This window comes from Sinohyriopsis cumingii, chromosome 14 (genome assembly GCF_028554795.1).
Source record: "Sinohyriopsis cumingii isolate HCF-2022 chromosome 14, ASM2855479v2, whole genome shotgun sequence".
Lineage (NCBI taxonomy): Eukaryota > Metazoa > Mollusca > Bivalvia > Unionida > Unionidae > Sinohyriopsis > Sinohyriopsis cumingii.
The window spans coordinates 120,431,286-120,450,562 of NC_142974.1; the positions used below are offsets into that span (position 1 = coordinate 120,431,286).

The 19,277-nt window shown below is 34.6% G+C and overlaps 1 protein-coding gene and 1 long non-coding RNA gene across 2 annotated transcripts in view; both read right to left on the bottom strand.

Annotated features, from left to right (window-relative positions):
• Window positions 1-2,177: 2,177 nt before the first annotated feature.
• LOC149784715 (uncharacterized) lies at window positions 2,178-10,274 on the bottom strand. Its single transcript, XR_016413940.1, has 2 exons — window positions 2,614-10,274; window positions 2,178-2,582 (listed from the first exon to the last, which is right to left on the bottom strand). It is a non-coding gene; the product is annotated as an uncharacterized LOC149784715 (long non-coding RNA).
• Window positions 10,275-10,283: 9 nt separating this feature from the next.
• Window positions 10,284-19,277, bottom strand: part of LOC149784716 (membrane-bound glycerophospholipid O-acyltransferase 2-like) — a 49,156-nt gene continuing 40,162 nt past the window's right edge. Inside the window, exons 11-12 of the mRNA XM_089932742.1 lie at window positions 17,289-17,446; window positions 10,284-13,422 (exon numbers count right to left, since the gene is read on the bottom strand). Of these exons, the coding sequence (XP_089788868.1) occupies window positions 13,329-13,422; window positions 17,289-17,446 (252 nt within the window). The 3' untranslated portion in view covers window positions 10,284-13,328. The remainder of the gene's footprint in view (window positions 13,423-17,288; window positions 17,447-19,277) is intronic.

A 19,277-nucleotide genomic window follows, 5' to 3' on the forward strand; every position in this document is an offset into this window, starting at 1 on the left:
CATGCATGTTTAAGTGGAAGATTCCTAGGTGCCATGCATGTTTAAGTGGAAGATTCCTGGGTGCCATGCATGTTTAAGTGGAAGATTCCTGGGTGCCATGCATGTTTAAGTGGAAGCATCCTGGGTGCCATGCATGTTTTAAGTGGATCCTGTGTGCCATGCATGTTTAAATGGAAACATCCTGGTTGCCATGCGTGTTTAAATGGAAGGACCCTGAGGAATCTTGGGAATTTTTTTTGTATGACAGTCAGCCCTGTGTAGGGTTTGAAAGTCTTACATTGTGCATAGTAAAAAAATGTAGACCGGAACCTATTATTTAACTTCTGTAGATAAGTAGGATTGAAAAGCTTAGTAAAAAAATAAAAATTCCTTTACCAGTAAATGACTTTTCAAGAACCATTTAACATAATCTGACCAAATTTGGCAGAAAGCATTATGGCATTAATATATCAATGGCTTTTACATTTTTTTTAAATGATGTCAATATGCCATTGAATATGGCTGCTGTTACTGAAAATATGAAACCTTGAATAACTTCTTATAGATAATTACTTCACAGAATGACACCAAAATTTGAGATAGAGTATTAGTGTTAAGCCTTTCAGATTTATATAAATGTATCCATGATAGCACCAATGTAGGTGTCTCATTTAGTAGAGACTACATACATCTTGATCTGCTGAGAAAAACAATACCAGAATGAATGATAGATTCTAACACAACATCACGGCATTCAGGTCTTTCAATAATGGACAAACAATGCTGATGTGCAATCAAATATGAAGACAAGAGACACCTTGTTGTTTTCATATGCAAGCAACATTTCTGTAAGAAATTGTAAGGGAAGCATCTGACTGCTGTTGCAGATGTCACTCTAAGTTGAATCAAACTGCAAATTATATAAACCTAGATCTGCTATCATATAATAAGCCAATATTACTAGATCTATGCAATTTGCTGGGAGTAATCAGTAGAATAAACTACACTAACCCTGATATACTGTCACATAATATGCCAATATTACTGGATCCATGTCATTTGCAGGGAGTAATCAGTAGAATAAACTACACTAACCCTGATATACTGTCACATAATATGCCAATATTACTGGATCCATGTCATTTGCAGGGAGTAATCAGCAGAATAAACAACATTGACCCTGATCTGCTGGCACATTATTTGATGACATCAACATAACATGTCAGCAGATCAGGATCTCTGTTGTTTGCAGTTAGATTTGACTAATTGAGTGTAGATGGTAACTTACAACTGAGTGTCGAGATCACATGGAAGTGTCCTTACTCCCAAAGTGGGCATCGTAAGAGAATGACATTTCCCTTTAACAAAATAAACATGCATGATCAACTTACAGTTAACATCTATTTCAACATTATTGAATAAATGTGCTTTTCTGTTTACTGAAGAAAAAAATTGTATTTGCTAAATAAAAATGGTAACTATATTCCTTGACAACATGAGTGCCCAGTTATTTTGAGCATGCAAGTGAATTTTCATTGAAGTTGGAAGTAGAATTTGTAGAGATGATGACAAACACAGAAATTCCTGAGGAAAAAAAGCAGAGATTATTGAGTCATTGTGTGTATAACTGGTACACTATTATACTTTCGCTATTTTACTTCCATACCAGTTGAAACAAGTTGAAGGAAGAAAACATACCACCAGTCTAACTCGGAAGGTTGCAGAATATTATCCACAATGACTTGTTATGCTGAATGTCATTTCCAGTGTAATTTCTATTTTGTTGTCTGCTAACAATTTTACTTTAAACTGAAAACTGACTGTTTTGCTAAAAACAACAGAACTATCATGTTTTCAAGGTTTGTAGGTATCATTTTACTTTGACCGCTCCAGTGACCTAGTGGTTAGAGCATCCACTTCAGATGCAGGAAGTCGTGGGTTCGATCCATTAAGAGGTTAGTGTTAGGACTGGTCCGCCAGGATAATGTGTCTGCAGCACGATGCCCCAGTGCTAGACATCACTTTAAATTGCCACATTGCAGACATCACATAGCAATATGACTGAAAAATTGTTAAAGCTACATTAAAAATCCAAGTCACATCACACACATCACATCATTTTACTTTGAATATTTTTTCAGAAAAATGACAAGGTATACTACCTACTCAATACTGGAATTCAGACAAACACAGCATAATTGATTTAATATCCTTTATTTTGAATGCAAACAAAATCAAAGAAAAACAGTCACATAGCATCTTGCGAAGTAACAACAATACAATAAAATGATGAACATCTGCAATACATAAAATTAAATCTAAATTGTCTGTATACTTATACATCTATATTAAAAAGGTGAACAAATCCACATGTAGACACATTTTTTCAACAGGACATCCATAGTATATCCATACTTTATTTGTTCTTGTTCCTTTGCATTATTGTCATGGACACTCAGCAGCATAGCTAGCTGTACAAAAACATATTGGTGGTGAAGCTACCTGTACAGAAATAGACAACTCAGTAGCATAGCTACCTGTACAAAAAGATCTTGGTGGTGAAGTTACCTGAACAGAAATACACAACTCAGTAGCATAGCTACCTGTATGAAAAAATCTTAGTGGTGAAGCTACCAGCCCAAAAATACACAACTCAGTAGCATAGCTACCTGTACAAAAAGATATTGGTGAAGCTACCTGTACATAAATACACAACTCAGCATAGCAACCTGTACAAAAGGATCTTAGTGGTGAAGCTACCTGTACAGAAATGCACAATTCAGTAGCATTGCTACCTGCACACATATGTGCACATAAGTTCTGTAACTATACCCTGTGCAAACATCAGTATTGTAGTTATGCCCTATGTACACAGCGTTAGTGTCTTAGGTATGCCCTATGTACAGGTACATGCCATAAGTATCCTAGCTATGCCTTCTGTACATACCATAAGTATCCTAGCTATGCCCTGCATACACACCATAAGTACCCTAGCTATGCTCTGTGTGCATACCATAAATATCCTAGCTATGCCTTCTGTACATACCATAAGTATCCTAGCTATGCCCTGTGTACACACCGTAAGTATCCTAGCTATGCCCTGTGTGCATACCATAAGTATCCTAGCTATGCCTTCTGTACATACCATAAGTATCACAGCTATGCCTTCTGTACATACCATAAGTATCCTAGCTATGCCCTGTATACATACCATAAGTATCATAGCTATGCCTTCTGTACATACCATAAGTATCATAGCTATGCCCTTACCTATTCAGGTAGGTGCATGCAGTTTTTAAAGTATCTGTGTAACTTAGCTTTGAGAGTATAATAAACCTTCCTGAAAAGTTTCCATGATGATCATGTCAAAGTGTGTCAAGAAAGGATACACTACTAACTACCTGCTGAATTAAACAAATGTATATGAAAATTGTACAAAGCAAGAAATAGGCTTTGTAATACACCGGATATTTGAAGCTATATTATGCTGCAAGTAATGTATATAGCACATGGAAAAAATAAGCTTTACAATACACTGGAACTTTGAAATCACATGATGCTACAATTAATTTAAATAGCACAAAAATAAAGCTTTACAGTAAAATGGTGCTTTGAAACTACATGATGCTACGAGCAATTTATATAAATATGTGCACTTGGAAAAAAGCTTTACTGCAGAGCTTTCAAACTACATCATGCTATGAGTAATTTATATAAATATGTGCACATGGAAAAAAGCTTTACCGAGGAGCTTTGAAACTATATGATGCTACGAGCAATTTATATAAATATGTGCAGATGGAAAAAAGCTTTACAGCAGAGCTTTCAAACTACATGATGCTACGAGTAATTTATATAAATATGTGCACTTGGAAAAAAGCTTTACAGCGGAGCTTTCAAACTATATGATGCTACGAGTAATTTATATAAATATGTTCACGTGGAAAAAAGCTTTGCAGCAGAGCTTTCAAACTACATGATGCTATGGGTAATTTATATCAATATGTGCACTTGGAAAAAAGCTTTACTGCAGAGCTTTCAAACTGCATGATGCTATGAGTAATTTATATAAATATGTGCACTTGGAAAAAAGCTTTACTGCAGAGCTTTCAAACTGCATGATGCTATGAGTAATTTATATAAATATGTGCACTTGGAAAAAAGCTTTACCGAGAAGCTTTGAAACTACATGATGCTACGAGTAATTTATATAAATATGTGCACATGGAAAAAAGCTTTATAGCAGAGCTTTCAAACTATATGATGCTACGAGTAATTTATATAAATATGTTCACGTGGAAAAAAGCTTTACAGCAGAGCTTTCAAACTACATGATGCTACGCGTAATTTATATAAATATGTGCACATGGAAAAAAGCTTTACAGCGGAGCTTTTAAACTATATGATGCTACAAGTAATTTATATCAATACGTGCACTTGGAAAAAAGCTTTACAGCAGAGCTTTCAAACTACATGATGCTACGAGTAATTTATAAAACTACTTGGTGCACATGGAAATTTTTTTACAACAATAGGCTTTGTAATACACAGGAACTTTGAAACTACGTGATGCTACCAGTAACAATTTATATCGATAAGTGTATATCAGAACGATTCGTTGCCCGAGACTTAAAAGTTTTTCCTGAGTTCTCTGGCAATTATTTACAAATAGCAAGGTGTCTATATACAGTGAAATTGAACACCTGGTATACCAAAATCCCCTGCAAATTAAAGTGCTTTTTTCTGGACCCAAATAGTTCCTCACTTAATCTCATAAACTGCTTTCCAGTAAACTGAAAGCCCTTCCTCTGAAAACTGAAATAAATTTTGTTTCAAATAAAAAATTTCAGTAAAGAAAACGAAATAAAAAAAATTCATTTCAATCTTAGAAATGTATTTTACCTACAACAGAACATACACAGAACTTTGATATCTTTAGTCCACATGTAGCCTGACCCGTGTCAGGTAAACAACGAAAGACATGCTGGAACAGATTATTCATAGTTAAACATAGCGCAGAATGGTTACCTAAGACAATGACCTGGAAGTGTTCAAGGGTTTGCCAGGTAAAAACAAAACTGGTCACAGGGACTAACACAGGTATGGGTCAACAGTAGTTTAATCTGAAGTCTTTGAACTTTATAAAAAGGGTTAACTTTTGAGAAGTTTATAAACAAATGTGTTCCTATGCTAATAATCTAATTGTGATAGATGCTGTGTTCTATGTAAATCATCACTGTTAAATGCCCAGGCTTTGATAACGTTGCTTCTGATACCTTGCCAACAGAGACCGACAAAACAATATTCAGAAAAATGTACACTGTTCAGCTAATTTTTCAATAAATTATGTGCCATATTACAAACACACAAAAACAAAAAGATGATTCATCAGCACTGTTCCATTAAAACATACATGGAACCAAGGGAAGGCACTTTTAAAGTGGGTTACTCACTCAGAGATGCAATTTAGAATTTTCTTATCATTTTAATATAAACTCTGTACCCTGGCATACATTTTTAAAAAACTACCTTCCCTGGGTACCATGTATGTTTAAATGGAACATCCCTCATATACACTCTCTCAGTAGCATAAGCACTGTCCTATTTCACAGACACACATGGAAACATTTCACAGACACACATGGAAACATTTCACAGACACACAAGGAAACATTCTTTGTCTCCTCAATTCATGTGAAGAACATTTAACATTTTTTGATTTTAAAAATTTAAAGATTTTGTTTTTAAATTAAGACTGGTACTGGTCATAATGTGCTTGTACATCTACCTATATATTAAAAGACTTTCCAAATCTGTGATAACCTCATTAAACTGAAAATCTCTCAAAACTGAAAATCAAATCTGGTCCCAAAGATTTTTCCAGTTGTGATCAGTTTCACTGGTTGTGTGAATGCGCACACACACATGCACACACACCCACACACGACAAGAATCTCAGCCTGAATTTGTTCCCATGTATACTGGCAAAATTTACTAATAGCAAATGAATATCATTGCTATTTTGGCAGAATCAGCTGTAAATAAATAAAAACAAAAACGAAGAGTATTATAAGAATAAGAGATCCTGTACTCAACTGCCATACATGATTTGACTCTTCAAAAAAAAAAAGTCAGAATCCATTTGTTTATGTAAGAATTTCTGATACATTCTCTTAACAATTACTCTCCTATCGTCTTGCCCTTACTTGATCTCTGCTTGACAGAACCTATGACAACATACTGGCCCTGTTGTGTATTTTCATTTTTAGGACACAGTAGTATTTTTCAATCTAGCCTATAAACCTGTCAAATTACTGCTTACATATTACTTTGTATTCCACCATAAGATTAAACTGATGGGTTGTTCTTGTCAATCTATAAAAGAATTCTCGATTCATATTTAGCAATGATAAACAACTATGTCAGTTTTGGCCAGTGGAAATTGGTATCAGCTGCAACCTGGTGAAATTTCCAATCTCACGGTTGTATGGAGTTATAAAAATGTCATGCAAAGGTCAAGTTCCAAAATATTTTTTACCTGAGAGATGTGTACCTATTTTCAACTAAATGCTATATAATGACCATATTCAACAATTAGACTTGAAATCCACTAATTAATTTTAAAAAAGTCCTTTAAAACTACATTATATAAAAAAAGAAAAATAATGTTAACTCATAGGAAACATAAATATTAATGCAGAATTTCCAACATTATGATTAATTAGCCATATGTGACCCTTAAATTACGGGCTTCTGGAAAAATAGAAAACAATACAAAAATACAAACACTGCAGTTAAGTCTGGATATTGGGTTGTTCAGGGTTTGGTCCAGTTCATATTAGATTCAATGCTTTTCAGGGAACCAGACTAAGTTTACAGGAATACCTCAGATGCTTTAATATTCCATTGTTTGCCCTGTATAACTCTGCAAGATCAAGCTGCTGGTTACATTATTTTCTAGAATGTTGTCCAACAAACAAATACATAAATGTGTTGCGTGAGAAAGGATAAATCAGACCCTTACAATGTTCAAGCATTCAACACAGAAGTACAAAAAAAAATTAATAATATCTAGATTCTTGGAGAGAAAAAAATGCATGAAAGGCATGAATAACATTATTTTGGACACCACGTCATGTTGATTTAAATATATCTCATGGCAGAAGAGATGACTGCCATTGCCATTTGAAACTGTAATAAATCCACTAACAGACCTGCCAACCCTGATGAGACTGTCTCAGTAAGGCAGTTGATTTTTTTTCCCCGTAAGTTTGACCAGTTTTCAGTAATGTGTAACAAAATGTTATAAACTGCTATTGTAAAACGGAAAAGTGTATTTAAAAGTTTGGTGTTCGAAACATGCAGCAATGGTAAACATTTTGTTCAACTAAAAAGTTTGTAAAGTACACATAAATCTTATCTTATCTACCACCAGTACAGTTGCACAAACTTCAGTTCCAAACCCCATGCAGCTCAATGGATTGTTGCTGTTTCTCAGTTTGACTTAAGGATTGTTTTTGTTTTTTCCATTTCACATGCCGATGGAAATCATATCTCCTGCCATGAGACATATTCAAATTGACATGTGCTATCCAATAAATGGAATTGTGTCCCTTTCTGTTTTTATTCACAAGAATTTGAATATTCCTTTGATTATTCTGTGCTGATAATTAACATTTTTTAAGAGGCTTAATTTCTGTTTCATCTTCAACATGCATCACTTGATGGATGCCCTTTTTAAACATTCTATAATCAACAGTTTGATCATGCAGATGCTTCACATGAAAAAATATGTGCCATTTAAAGCATCTGAGGTACTGCTGTAAAGTTAGTCTGGTTCCCTGACTAATTCCTCTGTTTCTCATGAAACCTGGATCCAAACCAAACACAGATGAATCAATTATCAGGATTTTTTGGCAACAATCATTTTTCCCTATTTTTTGCTTTTATTCCATAAGTCCATATTTTAATGGTCATTGTCATAAGACTTATGGAAAAATCATAAGAGTTGGCAGCTCTGCACTAAGATTGTCAAGCTGAGAAATCTAGCAACAAGTCTCTAAGCTCCATGAGGTTTGGAATGGCAGTTTCTGAAACTGTACGAGGGGTCATTAAGGTCAAAGTGTGCTTGACAAAGTTTTTGATTAAAGACTGCATTTGTCTTCATTGCATCAGATCACACTTGTTTTCTATCGTGTGCTGAAAAATGGCGTTAAACCCTACAACAACTTGTTTTCTACATCAACAAAAGAATTATGTGATACTTTGTTACACCATACTGAAAACTGATCTAACATACAGAAGAATATTGGAAATTTTACTGAGATCTGGTTAGGGTTAGCGGATCTGCAAAAGAGACTGAAATTTGGAACTTTTGAGGTTAAAATATAGAACACAAGTTTACAAACGCTGTTTCATTATATCCTGCTTTCTACAAGTCTGAGTTGTAAACCTTGAAACATTTCTTCCTATGTGTTCATGATTGATCACACCATGCCTAAATCTGGTTATGCTTGTGTCTTCAATACAAGGAATAGGATAACATTACATCAACAAAATTACATACAGAATAATCTATTCATATTAAGCATACGTGTCAAAGACATTAGATAATGTAATGTAGTGGTGATACTGTCATGTTTAATGGCACATCAGCACAATACTGGCCACATGGTGCCAATTAAAAGAAAAGTTATACAAAGAATAGTGAAAATGTGATGAGGATGTTAACTGCAAATTAGTTTCTTTACAAAACAATTACCAAGATGATAATTACAATAATACAAGATAATGCTATATTTTAAAGCCACAATGCCACCATTATGTGCAAAAAGTCGTATATGCCTAATCATTTGAACAATACTGAAATATATTGGTCCTACATATCATTGGGTTCCATTTAAACCAAATAAAATCGATGTTTCATCATATCATGAGAGACATAATTTCAACCTTGAACTGAGTAACCCTGCCATTTTTCATGTGTGTACTAATAAGTCTGATGTTGATTAGCTACATCCATGGATCAGCCAATATCAGGCATAAGCTGGAACACAAGATTTGATGATGCCAGTGTTGTAATCATAAGAAGCCAACAGACTGTCTTCACCCTTCAAAGTATTCCAGCACTCCAGCTGATCACCAATATTCATCCAAGTCTTATTTTTATCTAATGCACAGTTTGACTTCTCTAATCCATTTTTAAAAAAGCAGGCCTGCCCCTCTTCATTCCCTCATGAATCATTTTGTGTGTCAGGTGCAAATATTCTTATTATTAGATTAGCCACTAACGGAATTTGTTAAATGCGTCAGTTGGACTAGTTTTGAAGCACTCCAGAAAAAGAATTGAATTACGAGTAACTTCGCTGACTGAATTAAGGGATGGTGTGTTTTAATTCTCATCGGACTATTTTTGAATGTCATCTAAACCTAACATCTTGATTTTTTCAAACATCGGTTTATATCAGACAGCTTTTTCAACAAATCATTTCCTGCCCTCCAATCTTTAGTGAGATTGGAGAAATGGTGAAATTTATGATAAATAACAGCACCGGGACTTTAAAATAAATGGGTAATCAAATGTTATAACCTAAACTACAACACTGAATTTGAATGAAGATCAAATAGATTTATGCCAGCACTTACCTGTAATGGGTTGCAAGTCTAACCCAGTTAATTAATGTCATCTTTTATGTGTTTGCCTTGTTCAAACACCACCTCCTAAAATCCTAAAACTGCATAATGGGTCTTTAAAGCTATCGGTGATTTATGCAACACCTCATCAGTGTAACAATGATAATATCTTGCATTACCTTAACAATAATTTTTATCAATATCTTGAGCAATACATGAGGTTTATAAGAATTTTGAGAAACAGTAAAAACTGCCAAAAGTATCACCTTCCTTGAACAATTATTTGTTAGATCTGCAAATATACTATATAGCTGTTGATATGAACCTGTATTAAGTAAGACACTGTCTTAAAAGACCATTTTCCTGACTTTTATGAGGTGGATGCTATCAACAGGTCTGGCTAATTTCATAAATGTAAAAAAAGGTACTTGATTCTACATTATGGCACACTATGGTACGTAAACAGCTAAAAACAAATACACATCCACTGAATGAGGTAAGATTGGTAAAACAAAACAAAACAAAATCCAACTCGACAAAATAATTGTTAGTCAAAAGACTAGAAATTTGTTCATGCACCATAAATGTACCCCACCAATATGATGAAAAGCCAAATCCTTCTTGTAGTCTATTGAATAAAAAATCTTAAGTTCCTAAATTTTAAAAAATGTTAAAAAAGAAACTGAACACAAAAGACAAAAAGATACAGTATGTGGTATTCTATTGAATAAAAAAAGCAGTGCAAAGAGACTAATGCTCTACTGAGCAAAACAAATTTCAAGTGATCAAAGATAAGACCATTTTTTTCTTATCAACTGCTGAGTGTTGAAACCATATCTGACGTTCTTAATAAAAATATATTTAAATTGGCTGGACATACTGGATGTCATGTTGGCTCCATTTTCATTTATGGGATGAAGTGACATCAATATTTTCAAGACAGCCATTGCTGCAGAAATACTGGATGCATGACTGACACCATTTCCATTTAGAACCAACTATACTTCAATTAAATTTACTGGTGAAAAGCCCAAGTTAAGATGACTTTTCATTCAAAAGGTATAGTGATAACAAATTTCACAAGATGGTTGCTGTGGTGGCCACAATGGATGTCTGGTCATTTTTATTTTGGACCAGACAGACATCATAAGTAATCTCTTAATGAAAACCCCATTTTGATATGACCATCCACTCATTTTCAGGCTGGCCATTGTTGCAGATATATTGTTCGAGCTGCACCATTTTCATTTAGAATGAATGTGTTTCTAAAGCTTCAAGGCAATCCCCCAAGTAATTTAGGCCTAGCAATGATGACATAAATAAAAGCTAGATGTTGGTGGAAACCCCATTTCAATATGATCTGACATTCAAGAGGAATAGTGACAAGATTTTCAAGATGGCTCCTGTGGGGAGAGGGGAACCATTTTAATTTAAGACTAACCAGGTATCATAATAAGTCTTTTAATTAAAACCCCCATGCTGAAACAACAAGAATTATCAATAACATTCTCAAGGTGACAAATGTGGCAGCCATATTGGAGGTGTCAGCAGCATGACTTTCAATTATGACCAACCAGACACGTCAATATAATTTTTCATTTAGGAGGAGCAGCAGTAAGATTTTTAACATGGCTACTGTGGTAGCCATATTGGATGTCTGATTAGCACCATCTTTGTTCGGGACCAAGTAGATATCATATTACATCTTTCAGTGAAAATCCCATCTTGATATGACTTTTTATTCAAGAAGAAGAGTAATACCAAAATATGACCACTATGGAGGCTATGTTAACCATCAGAGCAGAATTTGGGGCTAACTACATATAATAAGACGTATTCTGGTGAAAATATCATATCAATACAACAACTTCCTGTTCAGTAGGGTTAGAAATAACATTGCCAAGATGGCTGCTGCAGTAGTTATATTGAATGTCACAAGAGCACCATTTCATTTAGTACAAAATAGACATCACAATGTCTTTTAATCAAAACCTCCTGTTGATATGACCATCCAACTAGGAGGTGTATCAATGACAAGATCTGGCAGTTGTGGCAGCTATACTGGATGTCTGGTCACCAAGATTTTCATTAGGACCTACTAGACAATTGAAAGAGTAGTGATAAAACTTGTGCTAATGGACTAGTGGATGTATAGACCATCCCATAATACCTTCTCATTTTGGACCAGGCGAGGTAGCAATGATAATGTGCCTCTATCAAAGCTTGATAACATGAGCAGCAATAAAAAAACCTGTGCAAATGGACAGATGGATGGAAAGACCAATAATGATGACCATGTTTCTCTATCAAACTCAAAATAAAGCATGCTAATATTTGTCCTGTATCGGCAATATCTAACTTAAATACTAGACTGAGGTAAGGTAAAACCATTGCTGAATAATATCATATCTTCTCTTAACATTATTCACAGGCTTCATTTCACATTGACACTCATTATCAAGATATAATAATTGTAAGCTGGTATACTGAAATTAATATAAAATGTTTGTATAACTTCATGCAAAAGCATATCAACTATAAATGTGTTAGAATCATCAGCTAAAGCAATGAATAAAGTACTGCCATTTCTGGTTAAAGTGATGTTAATTTACATAATGTCTGATGATTCTGATTTACATAATATCTGATGGAAAAACACAACTCCAGAAAAACTGCTATTGACCATTGTAAAAATATGCTCTGAATAATTTTTAAAACAATATTCTAATTTTTTCTTTCTTTATATGTCACTATAGAATTTATATTAACATTTCAGACTTTTAAAGAGAAATTAATGTGGTGATTTGCTTTGAAAAGCATTTCCTATTTCCGTTTGGGGTATTAAAATCATCAGAATAATCTCCAAGGGAGATAACAACTGATCTAAAATCAAGTTTCCTCCCATGACAAACACTTTACCTAAAAGGTAAAGTTAATCTATAATTTGTTAAAAAATTTAGTATGGTCATTTGGTTTGTTAATATTTTTGGTAACAAAAACTGTATTTGGGAAAGGAGAATGGATAATATGCCATTCCTTAAAGCCAAAAACTGAAAACACAAATATTATGCCATTCCTTAAAGCCACAAACTAAAAACACAAACGGCTTACAAATATCTCTAAGCCCAAAACCATAATAAAATCATTAATAATGCATTTGGACCACTCAGGTGGCCAAGTGGCTAGACTGCCTACCTCGGAAGTGGGAGATCATGGGTTTGAACCCTGGCTGAAACATACCAAAGACTTACAAAAATGGTACTAACAGCTGCCTCGCTAGGCGCTCAGCATTAAGAGATTAGTGTTAGGACTGGTCATACTGGTATCAGGATACTGTGACTGGGTGTGACATCATGCTACATGTCTGTGGCATGATGCCCCAGTGCTAGACATCACTATCAACTGACACACTGCACACATAATAGTGATATGACTGAAAAAGTGTTAAAACTACATTAAAAATCCTAATCACACACATTAATACTGCATTTAAAACATGATAGTGACACACAACAATAATTATATGTTGGTTATAATATTCTCTACAGAACTGTGGTTAAATTTCCTTAAAAATCAATTAGACAAAAAGATTTATTAAATTTGGTGACTAAAATACATTGCCACAATTGTTATAATAATATGCTCTGAAAAAAGTTCAAATTCACCGAATTAAAAATGCAAATAAAATAAAATAATAATAAATACAAATATTTTGATCACTGTCCTTTGGCTCCCTTCTTAGGTGGCTTGATGAAAGTATAGTAGATGATAATTGCAATGGATCCAATATGCATGAACCAGAATAAGCTCCTGAAAGAGAAATTAAACTAAATTTAATATCATGTGGTAGGTTGTTGTTGTTGTTGTTGTAGGGTTTAACGCCATTTTTTAGCACACGATAGGGTTATACATGGCGGCCAGTATTAATGGTGGAGGAAGAACCCGGGAAAACCCCCTGAAGGAACCACCGACCCACGAGAAGCTACTGGCAAGCTTTCTCACATACCAACACTGGCTGAATCCGAGACTCAAACCAACGCAGACAGAGGTGAGATGGCAGTGATCTGTAACGGAGAGCGCTTTAGACCACTTGGCCACTCGGGGCCCCTCATGTGGTAGGTGGATAAAGAAAATGAATAATAGTTTTTAACAAAATGTATTTATATCAACATGGAAATGATCTCAGTCAAATTGAAAAAATCTAAAACCCTTCAACAAGTACAAAATTAAAAATCCAATAAAACTGAATTGCATTTTTATTATATATTTCTTTAAAAGTTATTAAAGTACTGCATACAGAAAATATACCACCACCATTTATTACTTATAAAATGATGTGCTGGTGGTATTCATTAACATTTTATAAGTATCAAAGGAAAGAGTTATAGTTTTTTTGTTGTTACTGTTGTCTTAACAGTGCTTTTAATACATTATTGGCTATATCACTGCAATGAAATGGAGTTAAGTGCATTATTAGCTATATCACTGCAATGAAATGGGAGTTAAGTGCATTTCCCAATCTGTAGTATGGGTAACAGTAAACAGTCCATCTCAAAGCAAAGCTAAACCTAAACTTGCAACACACAGCTGATATAGAAGCAATTAAAAGGTAAGGTGGTCAGAGATAAACAATCACCTTTACTTAATTAGTTGACAACAGCTAGAGGAATGTGTCATGTCAAAGAGGAATGTGTCATGTCATAGAGGGATCTGTCACGTCATATTCTACTGTGGAGGAGTCAAAATCTGCGAAAGGTAAAGTACACAAAGTAGAATCCAATTTGTCTTAAGTCAAGTAATACAATAAGATGTGCTGAAGAGTAGATGTTATCACACATCACTGCATTGAATTAGAATACTGAAGCCAACTTAAAGTTTGTGATCAGATGCGATGTTTCTTTCAAGTCAGAGTTTTACTCCATATCTAAAATGCAAAACATGATTTTTTCAGTTGTAGGAAAATGTTCAAGTGTGAAATAGCCATGAAATCGATTGATTGAAATACAATAATAAGAATTAACTTGTGTTTGCACAGTTGATCTGTGTCGACAGAGTGTTAAAATGTGAACTGGAAAAAGGCATTTATTACTGCTGTTACAGTATTACCTGTAAAGACACTATTAATCTTTAAATATTATGTTCTCCTCCTTCCACCAATGAAATGCCATTCACAGATGTGATATATATTCATTATTCTATAGAGACAAGCATATCTCATGGTCAAACTGCATCAATACAGTTCTGACAATGCTAACAATTAGGGTTGTCATAAACAACTCAGTTCTGACCAGTATTCACTCAAAGAATCCAGCAGCAAGTTTGGACAACAGTGCTATCCAGTCTCAATTGAGTGCAGATATGAACAGTAGTGACACAATACCTTCAACCCCCTACTGAAAAGACATTGAACGGGTAGCTTATTCTCAACACTGATGCCACCTTGAGACAGCAAAACAGTTTTTGAGTTTAAAAAATACACTGAGAATATCCACAGCTAAAACAACCAACATACTAAATTGATTAAGAAATAAAACATGAATTCCATGATTGATAAGTTCAATTAAATATCAATAAATTCCTTTTATTATAAACCTTTACCATCAATACTTTACCAAATTTGTCAAGTGATGGTGTAAAATTGAGAAGATTTATTTAGATTCCTTAACATATGTACATATGATGTGACTTGTATCAGCAAGAGCGAAGAAAACTGGTAAATAACCATAGTGGTGATAAAGGGAGGTAAGCAAAAGGGTTGGGAAGAGTTTCTCTCCATTGTCTCTATGGAGTAGATGAGTAATATGATTTTGTCTTTCCATGACTGATCAACGTGTTTGATGGCAGAGCATCTTCCTAACATTAATGTGATTGAGAAAAAGTAGAAACTCTAGTGTCTGTAATTTTTTTGAGTGCTGTTTATGGACAAAAATAATAGTTATGATTCTCTTAAGTTCAGATGTACAAATAAGTTTCCTGAAGCACCTAAAATTTGGAAACTTTAATATGAAGAGTTTCCTATCTATTTTATGCAGATATGACAAGGTGAAGTCGTGAAAGTTTTCTACACCTGGTAGAAAGTGATTGCCCTATGCCAACACCATGTGGTTTCAACGAATTCCAGCTCTTTAATAGGTGCTCTGACCTCACACCCCAACACAAATGTAAAAGTATCTAAAATGGAGTAGAAAATGTCAGAGGAAACTAGGCCGAACAGTCTTGACATACAACTTTACCTAATACATAAAACAAAACCAACAAAGATTTATACTCATTTTGAAGCACAAATGTTTTAATATTTATAAAAAACAAACACATCATGAACAAAACACAATCAAGCAAAATGAAGCATTCTCAAAATTGGCACAAAATTGATCATATGATACAAATTACCAAATATAACAGGGAAGGACCAAAATGAACCAATCAGATTATAATAGCATATTACATGCCGGAAACTGATTTTATGTTGCAAATAACCATAAAGACTAAAAACACTCTCAAGTTGTATTCCAGAAACTGAAGATGTGTTAAAAAATTACCAGAAAAGACGTGAAATGAATGAAAATACTTGCATATGGCTTCTACTTCTGACAAATGTTTCTTTTCATTCATTTTTTATACAAAAAAAATCATAATTTTTGTTGTTAATGTTGTTCTTAAGGGTTTAATGCCATTTTTAAGCACAAGAAAACTCAAACCCAAAGACTGTGGTGAGATCAAAATGATTGATAAAAGGCAAGTATCAAAGACCCGCCCCCAGCGTCTTTGGTAAATATGTGTTAGAACTCCAATTATTGTGCAGTACTTTTTCAGATAATGTTGACCCTGAATTTAGACCATCAGACCACAAGGCAGCATATCTGGTGAAAATATGTAAAACTGATTTGCAGATGTTAGACAAAAACCACTTTAGACTGGTTGATCATAATAGCATTTACCTTTGCCCCTCATGACCCCAATCAACAGACCCATCTGCAATGGTTGTTGTTATATGAGTCTCATATTCAGCCTATGTGGGTATGTAAGAAAGCTTGCCAGTAGCTTCTCATGGGTCGGTGATTCCTTCCGGGGTTTTCCCGGGTTCTTCCTCCACCATTAATACTGGCCGCCATGTATAGCCTATCGTGTGCTGAAAAATGGCATTAAACTCTACAACAACAACAACTTTGGATTGGTTGATCACAATAGCATTTACCTGTGCCCCTCATGACCCCAAATTAACAGACCCATCTGCAATGGTTGTTACGTTATATGAAGAAGATGTTACATTACTACATGGAAATGGTTTTGTTATAATGGTTGTTCATAATGAGCTCAACATTTGACCTTTTGACCTTCACATCAACAGGTTTTTGTCTCTTTATGGAACAATCCACCTGGAATATTTGGTGGAGGTATATCAAGCAGAATTCATGGTATTAAACAGAAACTATATTTTGCTGTTGTTAGCAACAGTAATTTTGAGCTTTGTGCCCCCCCCCCATCAGAAATCAGCGGATTATTTTTATTATGTCCGAGCAACCCACCAACAAACTTTGCTGAAATGTATCTGAAGAAGGAATCACATTGGAACACAATGATGCATGCATGGATGGATGGATGGATGGAAATGACCATAACATTACATACTGCTTTAAAATAAGCACACAAAAAAGTCTAGAAGGAAATTCACTTACGTGTACAATCTAAGACTAGCCCATATTTCAAGGAGAACAAAGGGAGCAACCATGTAGATATTAGCCAATCGTGTGAAGATGAAAGTCACACAGTCATACAGGAATTTTTGTGTACGTTGGTCTTGACCTATGAAAAGAGGTCGTATATTTCTTCTCACCTGAAAGAAAGAGCAAAGTATACAATAATTACCTTATGTCTTATATCATACACAATACCTTTAGCTTAAAAACTTTGAATATAATAAAATGCTCTCTCAGAATCTATGCCAATTATTTTCCTTGCTCATTTTCTCTCTCAAAATGATGAATTATGGAAAAAAATTTAAACTAAATTAGTTGTGTAGTTCTTCTTGTACCAAAGTTATTATTGTTCTCAAATGTACAAGGAATCAGCACATCAGATGTAAGAGTGGCTGCTTGGATGAATGTAGAAACAAGAGTATGTGTGTGTGATTTGGACTTTTAACATAGCCTTAGAAAAAATTCAGTCACATTTCTATGATGTCTGCAGTCTGGCAGATTAAATTGATATCTAGCTGCGGACATGTAGCATTATGTCCCACTCAGAAACATTATTCTGACACAAGGCCAATCAATCCTAACACTAAACTCTTAACGCTGAGTACCAAGCGATAATGCTGCTAGTACCATTTTCAGTTTGACTTGGCCAGGGTCCAAACCCCAACCTCCTCATTCCAAGGCAGACACACTAAACACTGCAGCGGTCATTAAACCCAGCTTTTAAAAAAATACCAATTCACAGACCTTTTCAGCAGCGCCCTGTTAGAGAGATGCAGTCAAAATGGGGATAATTAACTAGTTATGTGAGTTGAAAAACAAAGAAAATAACTATGCCAGTTGAAAAACAAAGACAAAAACTGACCTGTTGAACAACAAACACAGAAATTGAAACTAGCTCCTTAAGTTATGCTAGATGAAAAACAAGGACATAAATTAATTCTTTAAGTTATGCCAGTTGAAAAACAAGGACATAAATTGATTCTTTAAGTTATGTCAGTTGAAAAACACAAAAAGTGTCTCTTTAAACAAAGTGGAGATGCCCACAGAATAAGTGTCCCAATAAACTGCTTTACTGAGATCTCCCAAACATACTACACATTAAAGAGATAAAAATAATGTATGATGTCAGAATATTTGTGATACCTCAACATAAATACATTGCTTTGACTGACTGGCCAAGCGCTGTATTAATTATTGTCATTTTTTATTCTTCTTTAAAAAGTTTCACAGGATGCTGTATTTCATCTATGAACAGTGTTACACTAACAACTTTCTGTTGAGATAAAAGAACGATACTAAAATGCTGTTATTGTCTTAGAACAGTGTTAGGATGACAGCTTTCTGTGGACACAAGCAAAAGCTGTGTCGTGTAAGAACAGTGTTAGGATGACAGCTTTCTGTGGACACAAGCAAAAGCTGTGTATTGTGTAAGAACAGTGTTAGGATGACAGCTTTCTGTGGACACAAGCAAAAACTGTGTATTGTGCAAGAACAGTGTTAGGATGACAGCTTTCTGTGGACACAAGCAAAAGCTGTGTATTGTGTAAGAACTGTGTTAGGATGACAGCTTTCTGTGGACAAAAGTAGGACTGGAATCATGGAATAATAGAATCCTTCACACAGATTGGTGTAGGATAAGAAAATTACACCTGTGGGTCAGAATTTGCATTACACACAGGGCTTTGCCAAGTGTAAGATGCAGAATTTGCATTACACACAGGGCTTTGCCAAGTGTAGGATGCAGAATTTGCATTACACACAGGGCTTTGCCAAGTGTAGGATGCAGAATTTTGATTACATGGGTAGAATTTTACTATCGTATGCTGAAGCACAATGTAACATTCTTTTTCTCACATTTCTGAAAAAAAACCTAGGGTCTAAGTAAAAATGGTGTATTGTGTCCATTGAAAATTGTCTTGATGTAAGATAGAGCACAGAAAGTTAGGTTTACACTGAAATATTTAGTGC